Source organism: Crocuta crocuta, unplaced genomic scaffold, assembly GCF_008692635.1.
Source record: "Crocuta crocuta isolate KB4526 unplaced genomic scaffold, BGI_CrCroc_1.0 scaffold1057, whole genome shotgun sequence".
NCBI lineage: Eukaryota > Metazoa > Chordata > Mammalia > Carnivora > Hyaenidae > Crocuta > Crocuta crocuta.
In genome coordinates, this window is record NW_027530198.1 from 28,801 (window position 1) to 51,719 (window position 22,919).

General features: G+C 34.6%; 1 protein-coding gene across 1 annotated transcript in view; it reads right to left on the reverse strand.

The window, feature by feature from the left end:
- Window positions 1-14,332: 14,332 nt before the first annotated feature.
- Window positions 14,333-22,919, reverse strand: part of LOC144232482 (uncharacterized) — a gene marked incomplete at its 3' end in the record, with an annotated part of 31,572 nt that continues 22,985 nt past the window's right edge. The window contains exon 5 of the mRNA XM_077765321.1: window positions 14,333-14,478. Coding sequence (XP_077621447.1) covers window positions 14,333-14,478 — 146 coding nt within the window. The remainder of the gene's footprint in view (window positions 14,479-22,919) is intronic.

The window sequence follows — 22,919 nt, forward strand, 5'->3', positions numbered from 1 at the left end:
TGATCTTTTGAAGATAGAAGAACTGGTTGACTGGAGATGTCTCTTTGAGGACACAAGGTTTAGGCCAAAGTCTGACTGTAACCTAAGGAGGAAGTAGCAGAGACGAGGCAGGAGTCTATCTCTTATGAATTCCCTGCCTCCAGGGAGAATTAATTGGCTCTCCTGTGTTTCAAGATGAAAAGATAATATCTCACCTTTCCTCAGTCCTCACCTGCTATTGTCTCCATTGAAATGACTGTGAGAGTAAGTGTAGGAAAGCTTGAGTTCTGTCAGGGTCTCATGAGAATATAAGAAGCACAAAGTCAAGGGGCTTAATGTGCCCCTTTTACTTTCCCAGCACCCAGACAAGTTGACACAAAGTAGAAGCTCAGTGAAAGGACTTGGGAGCGTGAGGGCACAGGGGCATGCACAGTCACACTTACTAAAGCATGCCTTGATAAAGATGTTCTGTGATTAGGTCTGTGCTGTTAGTCAGATAATGCTGGTAACTATTCCCCAAAAAGACTTAGAGAAAAAGATATTCAAGACAAGAACCAGGTGAAAGAATGTCTCAGAGAGAGGATAAGGAACTAAAATAGAACAGTGGGATTAATCACTCATTAAAACACCAGATGGGAAGCATTTTTCTACGTGTTAGAGTTATTGGGGGTCAAGATTTCAAATCACAAATGTCTCCAAAGATCTTTGCTTTCCAATGGATTATATTTCTATTTATTTATCTGATTAAAAGCCAGAGTTTATTGTCCTGGTAATGCTTTGATGTTTCAATTTTAAAAGGTTTTTAATGTTTCTTTAAATCTGGTTATATTATACATAATCACATAACATTTCAGTTAAATAAAGACAGTGTGGGAAGGAACTATACTGCAAATGAAAAACACTGACTTTCCGGAGATGCCACCGAGAGTCATTTAAATGCTAGGAGAGAGACTAGTTGAGTCACAAAAGTAAACATATTGTTTCTCTTATAGGCAGTGCATTTCATTTTCGACAGTTATGTTGTTGCCTAGTTTCAATAGGCAGATAGGTTCAGACCCACTTGCCAAAAGGGGCAGAACTGGTGTAAATATGTCATTTCTCTTTCCTTCCCTTTCTAGCCAATTAAGGAAAATCAGATTTTCCAATGACAATGTCTCACAGGCTGCTAGCAAGTATTTCCAGGCTTCCAAAAGTAGGAAATATGCTCTATGCCTTTGGGTATTCTGCTAAAATCAGAGTGAGAGATCATGACTCAATTTATTCAGCAGAGTTTCTCAGGAAGTGAGAATGAGGGAGTGGGAAGAGTAAGATCAGAGAAAAATTAAAAGTCAGCAGAAGAAGCTTTATTAAAGATACTTTTGTAGGCAGTGGGGACATGATTGCACAATGACTTTAAGAAGTGGCAAGATTGGGATACCTGGGTGGCTCAGGATAAGGTGTCCAACTCTTGATCTGGGCTCAGGTCATGATTTCAGGGTTTGTGAGTTAGAGCTCTAGATTGGGCTCTGTGTGGACAGTGCGGAGCCTACTTGGGATTCTGTGGGTTTCTCCCTCTCGCTCTGCCACTTCTCTGCTCTCTCTCTCTCTCTCATTCTCTTTCTCAAAATAAATAAATAAAACTTTAAAAAAAGAAAAGAAACATTAATGACTGAATAATATATAACCAGGATTAACTGCATGAAAGGAAGGTGGTTCTGTTATTTATAAACTGCCTTCTATCTCCCATTGTTTGAAGCATACCTTTAGGGCACTGACCTCCTGTACTCTGAGTTATGCATGCATGGAGGCTAAACTGGCTCCATGGTATAGGAAAAGACTCTAGATATGGAACATTCAGCAATCACTTGACTTGGGGAACTATCATGATGAGGTGAGCTGACAGCACTCAGAACCACTCACTTCAAATGCAGTTGGAATCAGAAGCTGGCCAAGAGGGGGTGACCTGGGGACCAGCTGTATTTGCTAAGTTTACCTGAGAACGTATATCAAGGCCTGTTTTCTAGAAATACACCTGTAGACTTTCTACACTCTATTTGCATTTAGTCTTTATCATTCAGTTGACTTTAATCCTATAAGAAGAGTGATATATAAATCTTACTTGGAGTGTGCTTTTCACACCTAACACTTCTCTCAGTTTGTACCAAAGTCTGTGTATGATGGAGAGATAATATAGTAATATTCTCACTTTGGGACACAGGTTACAGGTATAATCTTCAACATGGCTTTATCAGAAAGCCCTGTATTTTGGAAGCTATTGAACCTTCATGAATAAAACTAATAATTTGATCCAGTCTTCTTTTGGGTGCTTATACATGATTAGAACCTGGGAAGAAGGAAAGCTTTAAGAAACAAAACCACCTCAGTGCCTAACACTTTGAATTGTCTTATAATTATTATTTTGGGTACGCAACAGTTTTGAGCATCATTCTGATTAATAATTTGCATGCATAATAAAGTATTTTTAATGATAGCATATAAAATATATTTTAATAACATATCTATATAATTTTCTAGGCCCAGTTACTCTGTAAAATATCAGATGGACACTTTTATGACATATAAATAGCGTTGCCCTAGAACACTAAATATAAGTGGTAATGACCTATAAATATCTGATAATTGATACACTTTTATGTGGTAGTACATCATCGCAACCATTATTTTTAGCATCTTATTTTGTAGGATATAAAATATTAACTGCCTCAAGATTGTTATATATTTTATAAAGAATCACCAATGATAAGGTCACTTGCCTTAATTTGCCATTAGTTTCCTTTTAGAAAGATTTATTACGAGTTAATGAGTAATAGAAAAGGTCTAAATTTTACATTTTAGGTCACTTTTGGATTTATTGCATGTAACTATTCTACTTTGTAATATTAAATCAAATTATATTGCCCCTGAATTTAGAATTGGTGTTATGGATTTACATATATATGCTTTTAATTTAGAATGAGCCAAATATATATGGTTTTCTTTTTCAGCATACAAGCAGTAAAATCTTCTCTGAATGGTTTGCCACAGTACCAATAAATCAACATTGTAAAAGTGACAATTTTATACCCTATTAAAAAAGTTTATTTTAATGGCATTACGGAAAGTAATGAATGTGAAAAGTGAAAACACTTAAAAGTCTATAATCACTAAGCAGTTATGTGCATTAACACATAAAAAAAAGTTAAAATCAAATGCAATTAAGAAATCAAATTATTTAAGTGTACAATGTCCTTTCCCATATGGGAAAGGACATTGTACACACACACACACACACACACACACACACACACACACACACATATATATGTTTTTACATCCTAGGCACCTTTTTAGGCAATGGGATACAATTGTGAACAAAAGATAAAAAATTCCTGCCATTGAAGATATTCAATTCTAGCCAGAAGAGACAATTTAATCATTCAGTGGTATAATGATTAGATAGTAATAATTGCTATGGAGGAACAAAACAAGTAGGTAGTAGAGGAAAATAATATTATTTTTATGTAATGTAGATAGTCCTCTAAGAGGAACTCACATTTGAAACCTGATGAAATGAAGGAGAAAAACTATACTCAATGTCTGAGGGACACTATTCATACTCAGAACAGTAGGTTAATTGGGGGAGTAAGAGAGAATGTAGTAGGAAATGAAATCAGAGAGGTAGCCAGGGACCAGTGTGATATTTCATATAGGGTTTAGCAGGCCAAAGTAAGGAGTATGTGATACCTACAAAGCATTATGGGAAGCACTGGAGGATTTGAGGTTGGGAGTGAAATGATTATATGTATATTTAATAATCACTCTGGGTGCTGGATGACAGATATATTTTAATGCAAAAAGAGTGAAAGAGAAAAACAAGTTAAGATATTATAGTCTAGGCGAGAGATGATGGTGGCTTGGATGAGAGTGATTGTAATGCAAGCTGTAAGAAATAGTTGAATTAAAATATATTTTGAAGATCAGCCAAAGAGATCCACTGCTGGACTTTATAGTGAAGTATAAACAGTCAAGAATAGCTCCATGATTTTGGCCTGAGAAACTGGTTAACGATGATGCTATTCACTGAGGAGGAAAATACTGGTGGTGGAGCAGGGCAGAAATAAATCCTTAGAACTGGGAAATCAGTTTGAGATGTTTTATGAACATCTGAGTGGAAATGTTGATTCATTATTTGAATATAAGAGTTGGGAGTTCAAGGGAGAGGCCAAAACTCAAGAAACAAATTTGGCAATTTTCAATATATGCATGGTATTTAAACAAACAAAAACATGGATGGAATCCCTTATTGAATATATCTAGTGAAGGGAGAGCAAAAATGAAATTCTGAACAGTTATACCATCCACCAAAGGAAACAATGAGAACATTAGTGATTGAGAAATAGGTAGTCCAAAATTAGAAAGTATTTTAGTAGAAGAAATGTGGAAAATGCTATTGGTAATATGACTAACATGAGGAAAAATAATTTGTATTTGAATCTTACATTGTGGGGCTAATTTGTGACCTCCAACAAGAAAAGTTTAATTTTAGTCTTGGATTGAAAGCATGACTTAGGAATGGGCTTGAAAAAGAAGTGAGGAAACAGACATTCAATATAGACAACAGATTTGATAATACTGTTTTAAAGAGAGAGAATGAGGGGCTCATTCGGTTCAGCATTGACTTCGGCGCAGGTCATGATGTCATGGTTTCTGGATTCGAGGCCTGCATCCGGCTCTGTGCTGACAGTGCAGAACCTGTTTCCGATCCTGTCTTCCTCTTTCTCTGGCCCTTCCCTGACCATCTCTCTCTCTCTCTTTCAAAAATAAACATTTTGAAAGAGAGAGAGAAATTAAAACTAGATTAAGTGAAGTATAAAAGATGAGAAAGAGGTAAATATTAACATTTACATGCTGGTAGTATTGACAGTATAAAGGGAAGAATTTATGTTACAGACAGCAATTGTACAATGAATATCCTTTAATAGTAAGTGATAAAGGACAATATCAAATTGCCAGAGGAAGTGTTAATTATGGAAAGGAACAGAGAAAAATGAAAAAAAAATGCAGTGTGTGAGTGCAAATTCATACAGAATGCAGTTTGGGAGTTCCAGTGCCACACCGGGCTCTGCACTGACAGCTCAGAGCCTGGAGTCTGCTTTGGATTCTGTGTCTCCCTCTCTTTCTGCCCTGCTTGCACTTTGTCACTCTCTCTCTCTCTCAAAAATAAATAAACATTAAAAAAAATTCTTTTCTGATCACTTACATTTTCTCAGGAATATTAGACACAGTTACAAGTTGAAATTTAAGTAGAGGAAGGGTGATGGGGATTTAAAAAGAGAAGAGAGAACTAGAAATTATAGGGTTGGATACTGGGAAGTTGAATTGATTAGAGAGAAGTCATATTGTCATGTCACACCCAGGGCTTCCTTAAGGTCCATGGTTAAGATGGGACGAACATTAAATGTGTGTGTGTGTGTGTGTGTGTGTGTGTGTGTGTGTGTGTGTGTGTGTGTGTGTTTTCCCTGGCCTACACAATCCATGTGAGTAAAAAATATATGGAAAGTTGGGATTAACATCAGAGTTGAGGTTTTTTCATGTGAGTATTATGTAATGGAAAAGAGGTAGGATAATGGAAGTAAGTGAAGCAGTGATTATAATTGTGAGCCATAGAATTTAGGCTGGGACAGGAGAGATACGGGTGCGGTGGAGGAAGAGGTAAACATGGTGGTCTGGAATTGGCCTTAATGAGCAAGAATTCTTGAAAGACTTGTGAGTTTCTAATTTACTTCTTCAACTAGGCTATGCCAACCTCTTATCCATTACTTTGCTTCTTTCCTCCAATGACTTCTGCCCTCTCTCTCTTTTTTTTAATGTTTATTTTTTAGAGAGAATGAGAGTGAGAACAGGTCTCTGAGCTGTTAGCACAGAGCCCGAGCTGGTGTTCAAACTCATGAACTGCAAGATCATGACCTGAGCCAAAATCCGACGCTCAGCTGACTCAAACTCCCAGGCGTCCCAGTCTGTCCTCTTTTCGTACCACTTTGCCTTATACTAGAGACCATATTGGTCTGTTTATTTTCCCAAAGTTCCACTAACACACAATTTTTATATTATACTTTCACTAGAGGTTAGAAGTAATAATTTAAAGCAATTAGAAAAAAAGAACGGTTGGATATTAAATATTGTTCTAAAAATGTGTTGGCTGTTTCTAACAAACAGAACTATCTAACTGGCCCTAAGGTTCTGGCTTATCAAAATCTTGTCATCTTTCCCTGCTGATAATCATTATGTCCATCTCCATTTTCTTTACCTCCCTTTCCAGGAAAGCCAGTGATAGGGAAAAGTCCCATAAGTAATGACATTTCATATTTTTTTCAATAATTGTATTTATGGTAAAATACATGGTATTTAGGCTCACTCACACACAGTACAAAAGTCCCCAGTTGAGCACCTTTCGTTCATTCAGACTTTTCAATTAACATTTTACTGGTTCTCTCTTAGATATTAACTGATACTCAGGGAGTATCTGATATTAAAAACACACATACACAGGGGCGTCTGGGTGGCTTAGTCAGTTAAGCATCCGACTTTCGCTTAGGTCATGATCTCGTGGTTCGTGGGTTGGAGCCCGCGTCGGGCTCTGTGCTGACTGCCAGCTCAGAGCCTGGAGCCTGTTTCAGATTCTGTGTCTCCCTGTCTCTCTGACCCTCCCCTGCTCACGCTGTCTCTCTCTCTCTCTCTCAGAAATAAATAAAACATTTATTAAAAAAAAAAAAAGAGAGATACATGGAAAAAAGAAAACATACACAGAGGAAAAAATGAAATTTGCAAAATAAGATAATACAAAGGATAAAATAATTGAAACCCCTATAAATATTATTACAGAGAAAAGAGAAAACTTCTTATCAACAAAAATTACAGGAAACCCTAAAAAATATCAGACAAGAAAGTTTTTGGAAACTAAAAATGAGAGTTAAATGCTCTTTAACAATATAATAAAAGCATTGGAAAAAGGTGTCTATCAAAATGAGCAAAAATAAAGTGAAAATAAAACAGGAAAACTGATATAGTTTTCTGATAAACTGATAAATTAATAATAACATTAATGCCTAATAAGATTTTTGATATAATCATTTTGGGAGGAAGTAGTGGGAAAAATCTGTATCAACGGGCGAATAGAAATGGTGATAACAAAACAAAATCTTTATAATCTATAGGGAAAATAATTTAGATAACATAAAAAATTGGAAAAAATCAAGAAATAGTAGTATAAGCATACTATTTAGAAATATGCAACTGGGTAGCTCAGTTGGTTTAGCTTCTGTCTCTTGATTTGGGCTCAGGTCATGGTTTCACAGTTCATGATCAAGCCCCTAGTTGGGGCTCTGCTCTGACAGCATGGAGTCTGACTGGGATTCTCTCTCCCTCTGTCTTCGTCCCTCCCTCAGTTGCATGTGTGTGCTCTCTCACTCTCTCAAAATAAATAAGTAAACTAAAAAAAAAAGGCATATGAAAGTGAAAACCATAAGATATATTTCATTTTAAAATGAAAAAAATTAATTATTATTTATTTTTGAGACTGAGATAGAGTACTAGCAGGGAAGGGGCAGAGAGAGAGAGGGAGACACAGAATCTGAAGCAGGCCCCAGGTTCCGGGATGTCATCACCGAGACCAATGTGGGGCTCAAACTCACAATCGTGACCTGATCTGAGGTCAGATGCTTAACTGACTGAGACACCCAGGTGCCCTAAAACCAGAAGAAATATTTTAAAATACTGAAAGAAGTTGCTTCTGAGACAGGTTTGTTAAATTTTCTGTATTTGCCCTAAAATATTATCTCCCCACTCCTCACCCTACTTTAAGTTAGATCATTGCTAAGACAGGGTTCACATTACACATAGGTATGGAAATGAAAGCATTCTGAGGAATATGCAAATCTTCAAAATTTTAAAATTAGATTAGTCTCTGTACAGTGCCTATTTTTTTTTCCTAGTTAGCAGACGCTAGACTGCCAACTAAACTAAAATTTCAAGTGTTCCTATTACTTGATTTGTGATGTGATAATGATTTTTTAAATATAAAAAATGTATTTTTAAATATAAAATGTATATTATATATACACATTATGAATATTCTAATTCCTCTTGAAATATCAAAAATTTCTTTATTGGTTTAACCTCTCCCCTTAATGATCTCATTCTATAAAAATGTAAAAACTGATTATAGAAATATTCTCATCTTTATAGCTTACTAAGTGTACTTTTGGTTCTTGGTCTCTCAATCTACCACTTCATCTATACAATATTTATGTGTGTACCAACTGTTATGTCAATCTTAAATAAAATCCGGTTTTTCATGACCTTCCCTGACTGCTTTGTTTAAGTTTGCCTCCACACTCCTAACTTTATTTCAGCCCATGTAATCATTTGCCTTCACAATTTTTCCCCATAGCAATTAACATCATTTGGGGTATATCATGTTATAATCTCTCTTAGATATATCTTTTTTATGGAGAGAGTAAATACGAATGAATTCTTTTTTGGTCATAGCTTTCTAGGAAGAGTATGAGCATTTAATCCTTTCACCTTTCCAGGAAGCCATGTAGCAAGTTGCCAGTCTCTGACACGCCTGGCCTGAAATGACAGCTAAGTCAAGTCAGAAATGACTGTACCTACAGACACTTGGTCTTCCCCAATTTCTCCATAGTAAGTTCGTCTAAGGGCTCATACCAGCCCATACAGCCAGGTGTGAAAATCCACTTTTACAGTGGCCCATGGGTTGTATATTTGTTACTTTCCAATACATCTTGAAATTAAGAAGAAAGCTCATTTCTTTTAATATGAGAAGCCTACAGTAATTAACCCCAAACAAACATAAGTTACCAAGTTAAAAATTTAAATTTTCCTTGGAAAAGAGGTCAGACATATTCAGAATTAGAGACTAAATGGAAGCCCAAGGAATTATAAGTGGCTTCCCCACGAATCAATTATGCAGCATATGCTTTGTTGATATATGTTTATGAGAGCATTAATCCAGAACAGCTTGAGTCCCCAGAGTACAAGTAAATAAAAAGTGTTTCAGAACCCAATGAATGAATGAGATAGGTTAAAGATTTTCTCATCAAAGACAGAAAGGGAACATAGTTTGATTAATAGATGATTAGTTTACTGATACACCTTAATATTTATATATTACTAATATTCATTAATATTTATTGAGCATGTATGATATGCTGCATATGGGCATGTCTCACCATCTATGATCTAATCTATCACAAACTACAACTGACCCTTGGATGGCATGGTTTTAAATGCATAGGTCCACTTATGCATGGATTTAAAAATAAATATAGTACAGTATTATAAATAAATATAGTACAGTATTTTTGTTATTATTTTCTTAATAACATTTTGTTTTCTCTAGCTTACTTTTAAAAATAAATTGTATAATATGTATAATATACAAAATGCATGTTAAACAACAGTTTATATTTTTGGTAAGACTTCCAGTCAACAGTAGACAATTAGTAATGTTCTGGGAAAGTAAAAAATTATATGTGGATTTTTGACTGCATGGGGGTTGGTACCCCTAACCCTTTTTCAAGGGTCAACTGTAATTACAAAGCCTTCTGATTTGTCCCTCTGCTTCTATTGAAACTCTGCAGTCTATTCTCCACACAGGAGTCAGAGCTATTTATTAAGCAAGTAAATGAGAAAAAAAAACCATTTTATTTTAAATCTCTCTCCTTCCTCAAGCTACTGCCCTATTTCTTGCTTCCATCTTTAAAAAAATGCAAAGCTTCCATTAATAAATTGTGCATGTTCACTCTCAGCAATCTAATTTTCTCACATTATCTCTTAAATCCACTTCAAATAGACTTTTGCACCCTCCACTCTAGCCAAATTGCTTCCTTGATAATGTCACAATGACATTTCCATTGCTTCTCCAGTGATCAGTACTTAGTCCTTATTTTATGTGACCTAACAATAACATTTGATATTGTTGATCATTTTCTCTACTTGAAAGAATTTACATGGGTTTCTGCACTTCATCTTCCTTTTTCTTCCTGTATCTTTGACTTCTCTTTTCAATTTCCTGTACTGATTCTTCTTCCTCTCATGCACCCCTAAATATGCAGAGCTCAGTGATTAGTCCTCTTCTCTGTTCTATCTACATTCACTTCTGTGTGATCTTACCTAGAGTTATTGTTGTATATTTGAAGACTCACAAAATGTATGTGGTCATTCTAGACTATCTCATACAGCCAAATGTGTACTCAACTTCTCCACTGTGGTGTCTAATTGGCAAATCAATGTTAATATATTTTTGCTTGTTTGAGATAGAGAGAGAGAGAGAGGGAGGGAGGGAGAGCAAGCACATGCATGAGCAGGGAAGGGGTGTGAGAGAGAGAGAGAGAGAGAGAGAGAGAGAGAATCTCAAGCAGGCTCCCACCCTGTGTGGAGCTCCATGCAGAGCTCGATCCCTGGGCCAAAATCAAGAGTCAGACACTTCAACCCACTAAGCCACCCAGGTGCCCCCAATCTTAAATTTTGAAACAACACTAAGCACATTAGCTTTCAATAAAAGTAGAGAAGTTATGAAAGAGTCCAGTGCTGTTGGAGGCAAGATGGCGGAGAAGGAGCTCCGTACATTTCACCTGCACCCATCTCTCAAACAGAGAAGGCCTGAAGTCGTAGGACACTGAGCCACAGGAGTTTGGGAAGAGAAACAGACAGAGTACACTGGGAAGGAAACCTCATAAGTGTGTGAGTGTGAACTGGGGAAGATAAAAGCGGGACAGGACCCAGAGATAAGGAGGGTGGGGAGGGAACCCGGCTTGCGTGCAGCTGCGGCGAGTAATAAACCAGCGAGTGGTGACGAGCTGCCGTGAGTCCAGGGGAAAAGAAAGAAAAGCTGAGATTGCTCATAGAACCGTCCCTGGAGAAGAGAAAAACCTTGGCTTGTAAAGACAGTGTTTTTTAGCTCTGGCTGGGGTGCTGGCTTTAAACTAGGTGCCCTGGTCCCAGAAGGCGCCAGGAAAAACTGAACTGCTGTGCGCCTGGCACCATTCATGGCANGCAGTGGCGCGCGACAGCGGCACGCTGAAGCAGTGGCGGCACGCTGCAGCGAAGCGGACTCTAGGGACCTGAAGTTGCTACTTTCCCCAAATGCACTCGGATTGTATCCCTGCTTAACCCTGGCGGATCTGAGGCTGTGACACTTCCCTCAACCCCCACTCAACCCCCAGGCAACAGGGAAGCAGCGACCTCCGGGCCTGTTCAGAGCAGTATAACAAAGCCCGCGGACTGGGACCTGGAAACAGGTGGGGTGTAGGGCATAGAACTCAGCCCACTTTGGCTACATCCTCAGCACAGAGAGATCGACCGAAGAAGTGGTTTGCAACGCTTGGTTGAGAAGGGACTGGGGCAATGCCATTCTTCTCCCCACAACCACAAAGGAGGGGCTTCAGGGAGGCCAGCAGACACAGTGGAGGCAAGACCTACCTACACCAAACCACACCCATCCCCTCCAGATAGCTGTTTTGTTGTTGTTATAGCTGTTTTTACCTGGGCCTGGGTTTTTGCATGTTTATTGGTTTTGTCTGTGCCTTTGTGTACCTGTGTTCCCTCTGTGATTGTCTGTTTTCTTTTTCCAGGGCTGCCTCAAGAAACAAGCCAAACTACACATGGTGGAGAGTCCCAAATACCACTACGAGTAGGGAAACAAAATAACCAAACACTCAACAAGAGAAACTAAGAGACACCATCCAAAGAAGACTTCCTGAACAGACAGGCCCTGAACAGTGAAAAGAGCCCTCTCTAATACAGCAGAACTCGTATGGGCTGTGTGTACAACAATCTTTTAAAATTAACAAGAGATAGAAAACTAACCAAAATGACGAAATGGAAGAACTCTCCTCCAAAGAAACTCCAGGAAGAAATGACAGCTAGAGAACTGCTCAAAACTGATATAAGCAACATAACTGAACAAGAATTTAGAACAATAATCATAAAATTAATCGCCGGACTTGAAAAAAACATGGAGGACATCCGAGAAACTATGGCTACAAACAATATGGAGCTTAAAAATAGTTATGGTGAATTAAAAAATGGGATAAATGAGATACATAAGAAACTGGAGGCGTCCAATGCACGAATTGAAGAGGCAGAAAGGAGAATAAGTGATTTAGAAGACACCATTATAGAAAAAGAAGAAACTGAGAGAAAGAGAGATAAACTGATCCAGGAACATGAAAGAAGAGCTCGAGAGCTCAGCAATACAATCAAATGGAACAATATCTGTATCATAGGAATCCCAGAAGAGGAAGAGAGAGGGAAAGGTGCTGAAGGAGTCCTGGAACAAATTATAGCAGAGAACTTCCCCAACCTGGAAAGGGAAGTAGAAGTTGAAATTCAAGAGGCACAGAGAACTCCCCTCAGACGTAACTTGAATCGATCATCTGCACAACATATCATAGTGAAACTGGCAAAATATAAGGACAAAGAGAGAATTTTGAAAGAGGGAGAAAAGGGCCCTCACATACAAAGGGAAACCTATCAGAGTGGTGACAGACCTATCTACTGAAACTTGGCAGGCCAGAAAGGAATGGCAGGAGATCTTCAATGTGATGAACAGAAAAAATCTGCAGCCAAGAATCCTCTATCCAGCAAGCCTGTCATTCAGAATAGAAGGAGAGATAAAAGTCTTTCCAAATAAACAAAAATTGAAAGAATTTGTCACCAGTAAACCAGCCCTACAAGAAATCCTGAGGGCGACTCTCTGAGGGAAATGTTGTAGGGAACACAAGATACTAGAGACACCACCACAAGCATGAATCCCACAAAGGACACAATGACTCTAAACCCACATATTTCAATAATAACACTGAATGTAAATGGGCTGAATGCTCCAATCAAAAGACATAGGGTAGCAGAATGGATAAAAAAATCCATCTATTTGCTGTCTACAAGAAACGCATTTTAGACTGAAAGATACCTTCAGATTAAAAGTAACAGGATGGAGAAATATATATCATGCTACAGGAAGTCTAAAGAAAGCTGGAGTAGCTATGCTTATATCAAAAGTAGAGAGGTTGTGAAAAAAAAACCATGCAAACCTTCAAATTTTACAATGAATTTAAAATATCAGAACAATGTGCTACATCAAATAACTTTAAAAAATGTGTTTCTCAGTCATATTGAGCTCAGTAGGTCATTTCCTGTTTTAAAATTTTGCAAGCAATAAGCAGTAAAATACAACAGCATGGCGAATGGCATTGCTGGGTGCTATCTATGGTCACAAATAAAGATTCTAATAATTTGGAATTTTATGGGCATTTAGAAAGAATACTGTTTTATAGTCAAAATTATGCCTCTTCCTTATGTAATAAAATTTGTAGATAAAGGTAAGCTTTTTTTCTTAATTTAAGCAGAAACTTCTGTGCACATAACAATTGTTACCAAGGTAACCTTCTCTGATGCCATTAGGATTCCTCAGGAAAGACACCTGCATATTCTTCATTCATGTCACTTAAGTTTTTCTTGCCTTTTGATCTCTTATCCAATAGAAATACTTCCATTTTTAAAATCAGTTTTACTTTCCAGTCTTATTTTTACTTTTCTAGTGTATTTTATGCCTGAGAGAATAGAATGTAATATTATGTACACTTAATTAGTTTCCCTCAGGATAGGAACCCAAGAGATTCCAGTGGTATAACAGTCAGACATTAATAAATTCAAATTTGAGATTTCAATACATTTTTGCATGATTACATAATACTGGTAATTAAAATAATATAGTATTTTGTATTTCATAAGTTTCTTAGAAAAAGTTTAGAAGGCTAATGTTTTCCTTTCCTTAGTTCCTTGATTGTTCCCTTTGTATTTGGATAACATTTGTGTTGTGGAATGATTGATATTAAAACAGCTAACTCCAAATCATATATTTCTGCTAGAAGTTTAAATTCATACAGCTCCTTGATTTATGGCATATAAGTATATTTAAAAGGGCTTAAGATTATTATATTTTCAGAAGACCTTTGTGTAATTGATATGACAGTATTATTTCTCTTAGTTTATTCATATGCTGATACCTCTATGTATTGTAAAATGAGAAACATAATTCAGATACACCTCAATTCAAAATAGTACAAAAGTATAAAAAGTCTTCAAATATTATTCATATATTTCTTACTTCTTAGCAAATGATACACTAAAAAGCATAACTTTTGTTTTTACTAATTTCTCTTACTAAAGTTTTACACTTACTGTGCTTATGCACATGTCAGGTTATTTGAGGTTTTGGAGAATAAATATAAGATTGACAATTTTTTACAGATAGCCATATGTTGATACAGACAGGGCAGATATAGTTTACCTGTATAACCAGGAGCACAGAGGCAGTTGTATCCACCAGTTCTGCTAACACAATCTTCTCCATCTAGACAAGGTGAGATTTCACATTCATTCATATCCAATTCACAGAGAGATCCATGGTAACCTGGTTCACAGATGCACACAAATCTAGAGAAAAGTAAGAAAATGAGAAATTGTGTGTAATAAGAAAAAGCATTTCATTATGTATCTAATTTTTATGTACATTTTAAATTTTAGCCTTTAATTTAAATAAGTGACAATTTTCTATTCACTTTTTTTCCCCTTTAGAGAAAATACAAATTACCTTTGTTGGTTCACAACCTGGAAAGTTTCCCAAGTGAAATTTGAAGCTGTTTCCCACAGATTGAAGGGAAGGAGAGCCAGAAGAAAGAGACAAACCACTTCAAATGGGTGGGTGACAGGTTTAAAATGGAAGGGAACAAACATTCCAGGCTTGTCTTGGGCACTCACAAGACAAGGAGATCTTCACACACACTCCTCAAATATTAAGTTTATAAAAAGCTATTAATGAGGTTGTCATGTATAAAATCCAAATGGTCTCAATAACGCTTTACTCTCTCAAAACTTTGTCACTGAAGTTACTCTTAATTGGGAATAGTGGGCAGAACATACATTCCAAGGACAAGGGGAAGAAGTGAAGTGCCTCCTAATTGCAGGGATCCAGTTTAAAGGTCAACATGAGATCATATCCTCTCGACGACTTCCTTCAACAAACTTCTGGATATTCTTCCCCTTAAATGTTCTTTATGTGAGGATTTTTTTTAAAAACATGAATGCATTTTTTAAAATTAATTATATTAAATAATTAATATAAATATATAAATAATATAACTCTGATAAATACTATTAAAATTAATTCTGTACTGTATTCATTTTATTATTATATAAATATAAAACTTTATATCCTATGTTAACAACTGGGAATTATTCTGCCCATTATTGAATGATATTTTTGATACAGAAGCCCTTCTGGTTAAATTTTTAAAAATCATTTTAACAAAAACAATCTCATTACTGCTTAATTATATTGACAGATGTTGAAGAAATTGTATATAATTTGATGATTAGATGTCAAGTTCAAAGTATCATGAACTTAATAGAGGGAGTTTCTCTTAAAGGCCTTGCCATTGAGAATGGTTATAAGTATGTGTGGCAGAGTCACCCTGAATTTATTTTTAGTCTATTTCTGGACATTTTGCTAAATGTGTTTTTATTTCAACATCCAGTCAATCTGTATCTATCTGCCGGAAGATAGAAGACTAATTCTCCTGATATGGAATTGTCACTAGTTTTAGACACATGATAAACCAAAAAAAAAAAAAAAATGTTAAGAAGAGAAAGCAATAGGGGCGCCTGGGTGGCTTAGTCGGTTAAGCATCCGACTTTCGCTTAGGTCATGATCTCGCGGTTTGTGGGTTCGAGCCCCGCGTCGGGCTCTGTGCTGACTGCCAGCTCGGAGCCTGGAGCCTGTTTCAGTCTGTGACTCCCTCTCTCTCTCTGACCCTCCCCTGCTCACGCTGTCTCTCTCTCTCTCTCTCTCCTAGAAATAAATAAAACATTAAAAAAAAATTAAAAAAAAAGAAGAGAAAGCAATAATTTAATCTTTAACTTGTATATTCATAGAAAAAAATTCATGAGAACAACACTAATTTCCACATATAAAATTAAATTGAGAGGAAAACAATTTAGAAAAAAAGAAAAGGCTCTATATAGTTTTTCTTTTTCTTTTTCCTTTCACAGAAGGCTAGATAAAAGTGCTTTCCCAAGTTTTCTTGCAATGTTTTCGAAACAGATTTTTATTCTGATTTTTCAAGGGAATTCTTCCTAATTAACTTCAGTTTCAACATAATTGTAATTACAAAAACATAATCACCAGAAATCTAACTCGCCTATGCTCCTATTTTGTTCATTCATCATATATTAATTGATTGAGTGCCAGACATTAGTCATGTACCAGATCCAAGTGCTTGGTTAACGATTGAACTTATTTTTTAAGTTCTCATAGAGAAGCTTGGAGCATTGATATGTAAACATTACAATAAATATATGCCAATAGAGAAAGGTATGAAGTCTGTAAAAACAGAGCTAACTGCTAGAGAAGGTGACAGGAAAAGTTTTACTAGTTAGTCAATAAAGAAAGAGTGGAGTTTTTGTACTAGTTGGACAGAAGGCATTAAAATTCCATGTGCAATGTCATGCTGGTGTAAAAGAGATTTATATTTCCCAAGAGCACTCCATGTAACTAGGATTTTGATCAAAATCACTTTTTGGAGTGATCCAATTACTATGACTCTTGAATTTGTGTTCAAATAGCAAAGATTTTCTTCATCTCCATTTTCTCACTAGAATCCTCCAATATAGTTAAGAAAATGTAATGAATCTTTTAAATGCCTTACTAAAATCAACAGATATTCATTAATTATACTCTCATTGATTGCTGTCGTGTGTTCCCAGTGAATCAATGATGATTCTGAGGGATCACAGAGTAGGTAGGTGTTCAACAGTTATAGCAGTAAAAGGTACATCCAGAAAATAATTTTTCACACTGATAGACCCGAAAATATTTTATAAGTATAAAATATATCACAAAATGAGTTTGAGCTCAATCTATACATCTGTTGCAAGTACTTTAGATAGTTCTATCATTCTTCCAGAAATTACTAAATCTATTCTTTACTCTGGAAAAATGAATATTAGAAATTATTTGGGGACATCTTTCCTGTTAATGATGGATTTATAATAATGATCATTGATTTTCTCAATCTGTTATAATCATTTATTCATTAAATTTACAGAATTGTCTTACTCTGTGTGTATGTGTATGGATCTCTTTTTCCTCTTTCTCTCTTTTTGAAAACCTGGAAATATCCATCTCTTGCCTTTTGCCACCCAAATTTTGTTTTCTGTGATTACAAAAAGGTTCATGAATGGCTTCATAATCATGATCATGTACCCTAGAATCTGGAGATTTCAACCAACTTAAAATGGGAGATATTCTCCATTGATGCTTCTAAACTGAATCAGTCATTTCTATACTGTTTGCCAAACAGTGCTTTTAAAAAAAAAAAAAAAAGTATTTACTTTTAAGAGAGAATGTGAGCAGGGGAGGGGAATAGAGAGAGGGGGACAGAGGATCCAAAACAGGGCCTGGGCTGACAGCAGGGATGTAGGGCTTGAATTCATGAACCACAAGATACTGAACAGAACAAAAGTTGTAAGCTTAACTGATTGAGCCACACGGGTGCCCCCAAATAGTGCTTTTGTAACTCCTCATTTGATTCACATTTACTAAATGATATTGACTATTAAGATGGGCTTTTCCTTTTCATTCATTCATTCATTCATCTATCCATCCATCCATCCCTCTCTCTATCTACTCATTCAACTTACCAACTTGTATCTGAATGGAATCATGACTTTTTATTTTATTCAGTGGGTTAAATGTATAACTATTTTTATTTATTTGATGCTCAATTCATCTGAGATTTAGATAGTGAGGACCTCTTCAAGTTTTCTCCTATATCCTTTTGACATCTTCATCATTTTTTGAACACTCTCTTACTTTCTGGCATAAGATATTCCAGGTTAATCTTATACATTTCCTTTTCTAGATCTGGAATCAGCCATTTCTTCTAAGAGTCTTGGATCCTTTAAATGAAGAATGTTATTTAGAAAGCAAGATTATTTTTATGTGTATGTATATTTATGTATATGTATACATTTAATTCTGTGTATATAACTATATGTCTGTATATGTATATGGCACATATATGTCTCTATATGTAGTTTTCTGTGTGTATGTATATATGTATTATAAACACATATATATTAAAATATAAATTCACACTAATTTCCCAATTCTGATTTAACTTAATTGGGTTCATTTTAGTCTAGCTGATTTCTGTATTTGCAGTTCTTTTTCTAACAATAAGAAACCTTGCTTTTATTGTTTTAAACATGTTTACTTCCTCAATTAGTTAACGTGAAATATTTTTCGTATTCTTTGTCTTCTTGTTGGTGAAGACATGAGATTCTTTTTAATTTTATTCTTTTGTTTGTATCATTTTGAGGATGTATGAGAAGATTCAGATTTTATCAACTACCCAGCATTCTCTTTTCCTCATTATTCGAATTTAGTCACTTTCTGAGTTTTAACTTCCTGGATTTTTACAGATTTTACTAAAAGTTATTCATTTGTTATATAATAGTAGGGCAAATTCTCATGGAAGTCAAATCTTTATTCCAGAACAGATCATCTACCTTGGATCTCTGTGCCTACCTATTCTTTACCAGAAGAATTAAAATGTATATATGTATTCTCTCTCCCTTTCTTACCCCCACCTCCTTCCATCTCTTCCCTGTTCTTGCCCCCCACACCTCCTATCTGTCTCAAATAGGAGAGAGAGGCAAAGTGCAGAACATTGCCAACTTATTCTCTATGCACCTACCTTGGCCCTTAAAATGAAAGTGCATACAGAGTATCTGAAAGGCATGTGACCAGATCCCTCCTCCAACAGGCCTCCAGCTAAAATATACAATCACTTCAGTTTTGGTGTATATTTCCTTCCATTATTACTTGTTGAGACCCCCATACCTACATTATTCAGACCACATCTACCTAGGCTAAGGGGAAAAAAATAAAAGTGAACCTTGACTTTTATTAATGTCTTAAGTGACCCAGTTAATTTTGTGGTAATATTGAATTATGTATTAAAAGTCTCTAAAACATTTTCTTCTTTTGATGAAACCCTATTCTAACAACTTTTAAAACACAAATATGCATATACTAAAAATAGCCTGTCCCGAAGCAACAATTAAGACCATGAAATATGTAATATATTTTTGATAACATGGAAATTTGTAATATAAAGTCAAGACTTTACTTCATAAGTTTTAGTGGAATTAAACTTAAATAGGTTGTCAAGGTATGGAACAATTTTCGTTCAAATTTCCTTTAATTTGATAGTGACCTAAAATTTTCCTGATAGGTTTTCAACATACTTTTTCAAAACTAAAATGGATTTTAACAGGTGACTTCTAAAGAAAATTCAATACATTGAGAGAAGGAAGAGATAAAGAGTAATTTTATTTTACAGAAAGTGATACTGTCATAATGAAAGGAGAGGGGAAAATGTAAGATAATTGCATGTGTTTGTAGCTCTAAAATGTGCCCCTGCTTTACGTTATTCCTTTATCTTGTTTTCATCTTATTTCAGATGAGAAAGTAGTTAATAAGTAAAGAAGTTGTTTTTATACTTCTAGAAAGCTGAGTTATTTAAAAATATACCACTAAATTGATTAAATCCATTATGAGATCCAAAATATAGGTTTTTTTAAATGAATGTTTTAGTTTTAAAATGCATTTCTTATGTTAAGATTTAACATATATTTCTTCTAATAGATTATTTCATAAAAAATAGAGTCCAAGAGATAAAAATAAACTACAAAAACTGTTGCAGGTAAAACTTTATGATCAAAATGTGTTAGCCTGGGGTGCCTGGGTGGCTCAGTTGCTTGAATATATGACTTCGTCTCAAGTCATGATCTGAGGGCTTGTGAGTTTAAGCCTCTGTCAGTGCACAGCCTATTTCAGATCTTCTGTCCCTCTCTCTCTCTGCCCACCACCTCTCCTCCCGCTCTTTTTCTCTCTCACTTTTCTCTCTCAAAAATAAATACATGTTAAAAAAAACAAACCTTAGCCTATGTTACAGTTATTCAGATTTTGATAGAATTTAGAATACATTTTAAGGCAATTTATATCTCTTGTAATTCTATAATGCATTACTAAACTATAGTTCTTTATAATTAATGTCATTTCTTAATCTTAAAATGAACAATCTATTTATATTTTTCACATGGATAAGGATTCTTATACTAAAATTTTATGACAAGTTAAAGTTAAATGGATCTTTTAAATAATATTTAAAATTTTTAATCCATTATAAGATATAATGTAAAACTCACCATCTATTCAGTTATAATTTTTAATGAATAAAAGCATATTTAAGTCTAAAAACGTATATAATAAAAATCAAAACAATGCTTGTAAAATTTGCACATGGAAAAATCATCAAATTTAATATTAATCTAAGAGAATAATAAACATGCTATGATATGCACAGTTTATTTTTTGTTTTAACTTAGCATCTTCAAGATACTGTACTTTAAGGTACTATACATTCTGTGTATCTCAAGCAAAATGAAGAAGAAAAAAGTAAACCCAACTTTTTCTACCCAATATATTTTCTCAACACAGTGATTACTTTTAAATTAGTCTTTATATGTCATTATTATAATTTTACTGCACATGGGTGTGAAAACAATGGTGTTATGGAAAAATGTTCAGTAGATTATGTCATTTAGATTAATAATTGGGTTCTAGGCAACCAAATTATAGAAGAATCTATTCATTTGTGTCTCTTAAATATACATTAATCAGTCATTTTCAACTGTGTAACTGTAAAGAATTGCTAAACTCATGAATATCACATAACGATTGGTCAAAATATTCTTGTTGATAATGATTTCTGTGTGATAATCACATCAGCCATTTGGAAATTTTCCTTATTCTCTATCCTTTGAATGGACAAAAAAAAACACTGTTACTATAATTGTTATGGTGAATTCTTTCTTCACAGCATATTTTTAGTAATGAAATATTATTGTCTGTTATCTAAATAAACTAATGACTATGGCATGAAAAGACAGTTCTATTGGAACATATGTAATCAAGTGTCAGAAAATGTCAGTTATAGTGTCCAGAAAATATCAACTCTAGTGTCCAGTTTGCAATAGTTTGTAGTTGAATTGGGGCTGTCATATCTCTAGGAATTCATCTTTAAATAATTAGTCATTAATTGTTGCAGGCCTCGGCTTCAATAACCAAAAGAGAGAATGAAACAGATTAAAACTATAGATGTGATAACAAAGTATATTATATAATAATTACCATTTTTAATATTTTTATTATGTCTTTTTAGTTTAATTTTACTAAACATACAACAATTGGTTTTAAGAGTTGTTAGATTATTTCAAAAAATGTTAATGGTAAGTTAATATCAACATGCTAAAAAAATGCCAAAAGAAAGTCCTGTCCAAAAAATGCCAAAGAAAGTCCAAAAAACATATTCTTGGAAAACAGAATATGATTACCTATTTTTCAGCTGTTGATGATTTTTTTGTCTTTGAAATATTTTAGTGCATTGAAAATGGTCTTTATTATACCAATTTAACAACACAATTTTTTTAAAAATAGAATAATCAACCCCATATACCCATCATCCATATTTAACATATCTCAGTCTTTTTCCAAGTTGTTGAATGATTTTAAGGAAAATGTATGTAACATATATTTGAAAACCCTTGATATACATCCCAATTCAGTGTTCATTCCTTTCTACTGGGAAGAAATCACTATTCTTAGGTGGATATGCATTCTTCAAAATATATTCTAAAATGTCATTAAATATTATATTAGTACCTCAAAAATAAAATATTATATTAGTACCTCCAAAATAGAATATTTATGTATAAATCTAATAATATATGTGCATGATTCATATGAGGAATATTACAAAACTCTGATAAATGAAATCAAAGAAAAATTAAACGGAGAAATACTACATGTTCATGCATAAGAAGACAATATATATTGTCAAGATGTCAGTTCTGCCCAATTTGGTTTCTAGATTTGATGAAATTCCATTCAAATTCCAAGCAAATTATTCTGTAGATATTAATAAAATAATTCTTACAATTATAGGAAGAGACTAAAGACTCAATGTTGAGCAGAACAAAATTGAGGGACAGAAACTGACTGACTTTAAGACTTATTATAAACCTATAGGAATCAAGATAGTGTGGTATTACAAAAGGATAGGAAAATACATCAATGAACAGAAATTGGAGCTCAGAAATATACCTACATAACTACTGTGAACTGACTTTCGACAAAAGACAAAGACAATTCAATGGAGAAAAGATAATCTTTTTTTTTTTTTTTTTCTTTTCTTCAACATATGGTGCTGGAACAGTTGAACATCCACATTAAAAATTTTAAAAATCTAGACATAGTCCTTAAACTCCTTGTGTAAGTTAACTCAAAATTGATCAAATACTCAATGAAAAATGCAAAATTATAAAGACTCCACAAAGAAAGGAGAAAATCTCGATGACTTTGGATTTGGTTGTCTTTTAAATATGAAAAAGAAAGAATTGATAAGATAGGCTTAATTCAAATTAGAAAAAATTGTGTTCTGTGAAAGACAGTGTCAGGAGAATAATAAAAGCCACAGACTGGGAGAAGATATTTGCAAAAGACACATCTAATAAAGAATTATTATCCAAAATATACAAATACGAAAAATTCAACAATAACAAAACAAACAATCCAAATAAAACATGGGCCCATGATCTTAACAGATACCTCACCAAAAAAGGCCTACTTATGTCCAATCAGCATATGAAAAGCTGCTCCATATCTTATGTCATAAGGGAAATGCAAATAAAAACAATACAATCTTGCTACACACCTTTTAGAATAGCCAAAATCCAGAACACTGACAATA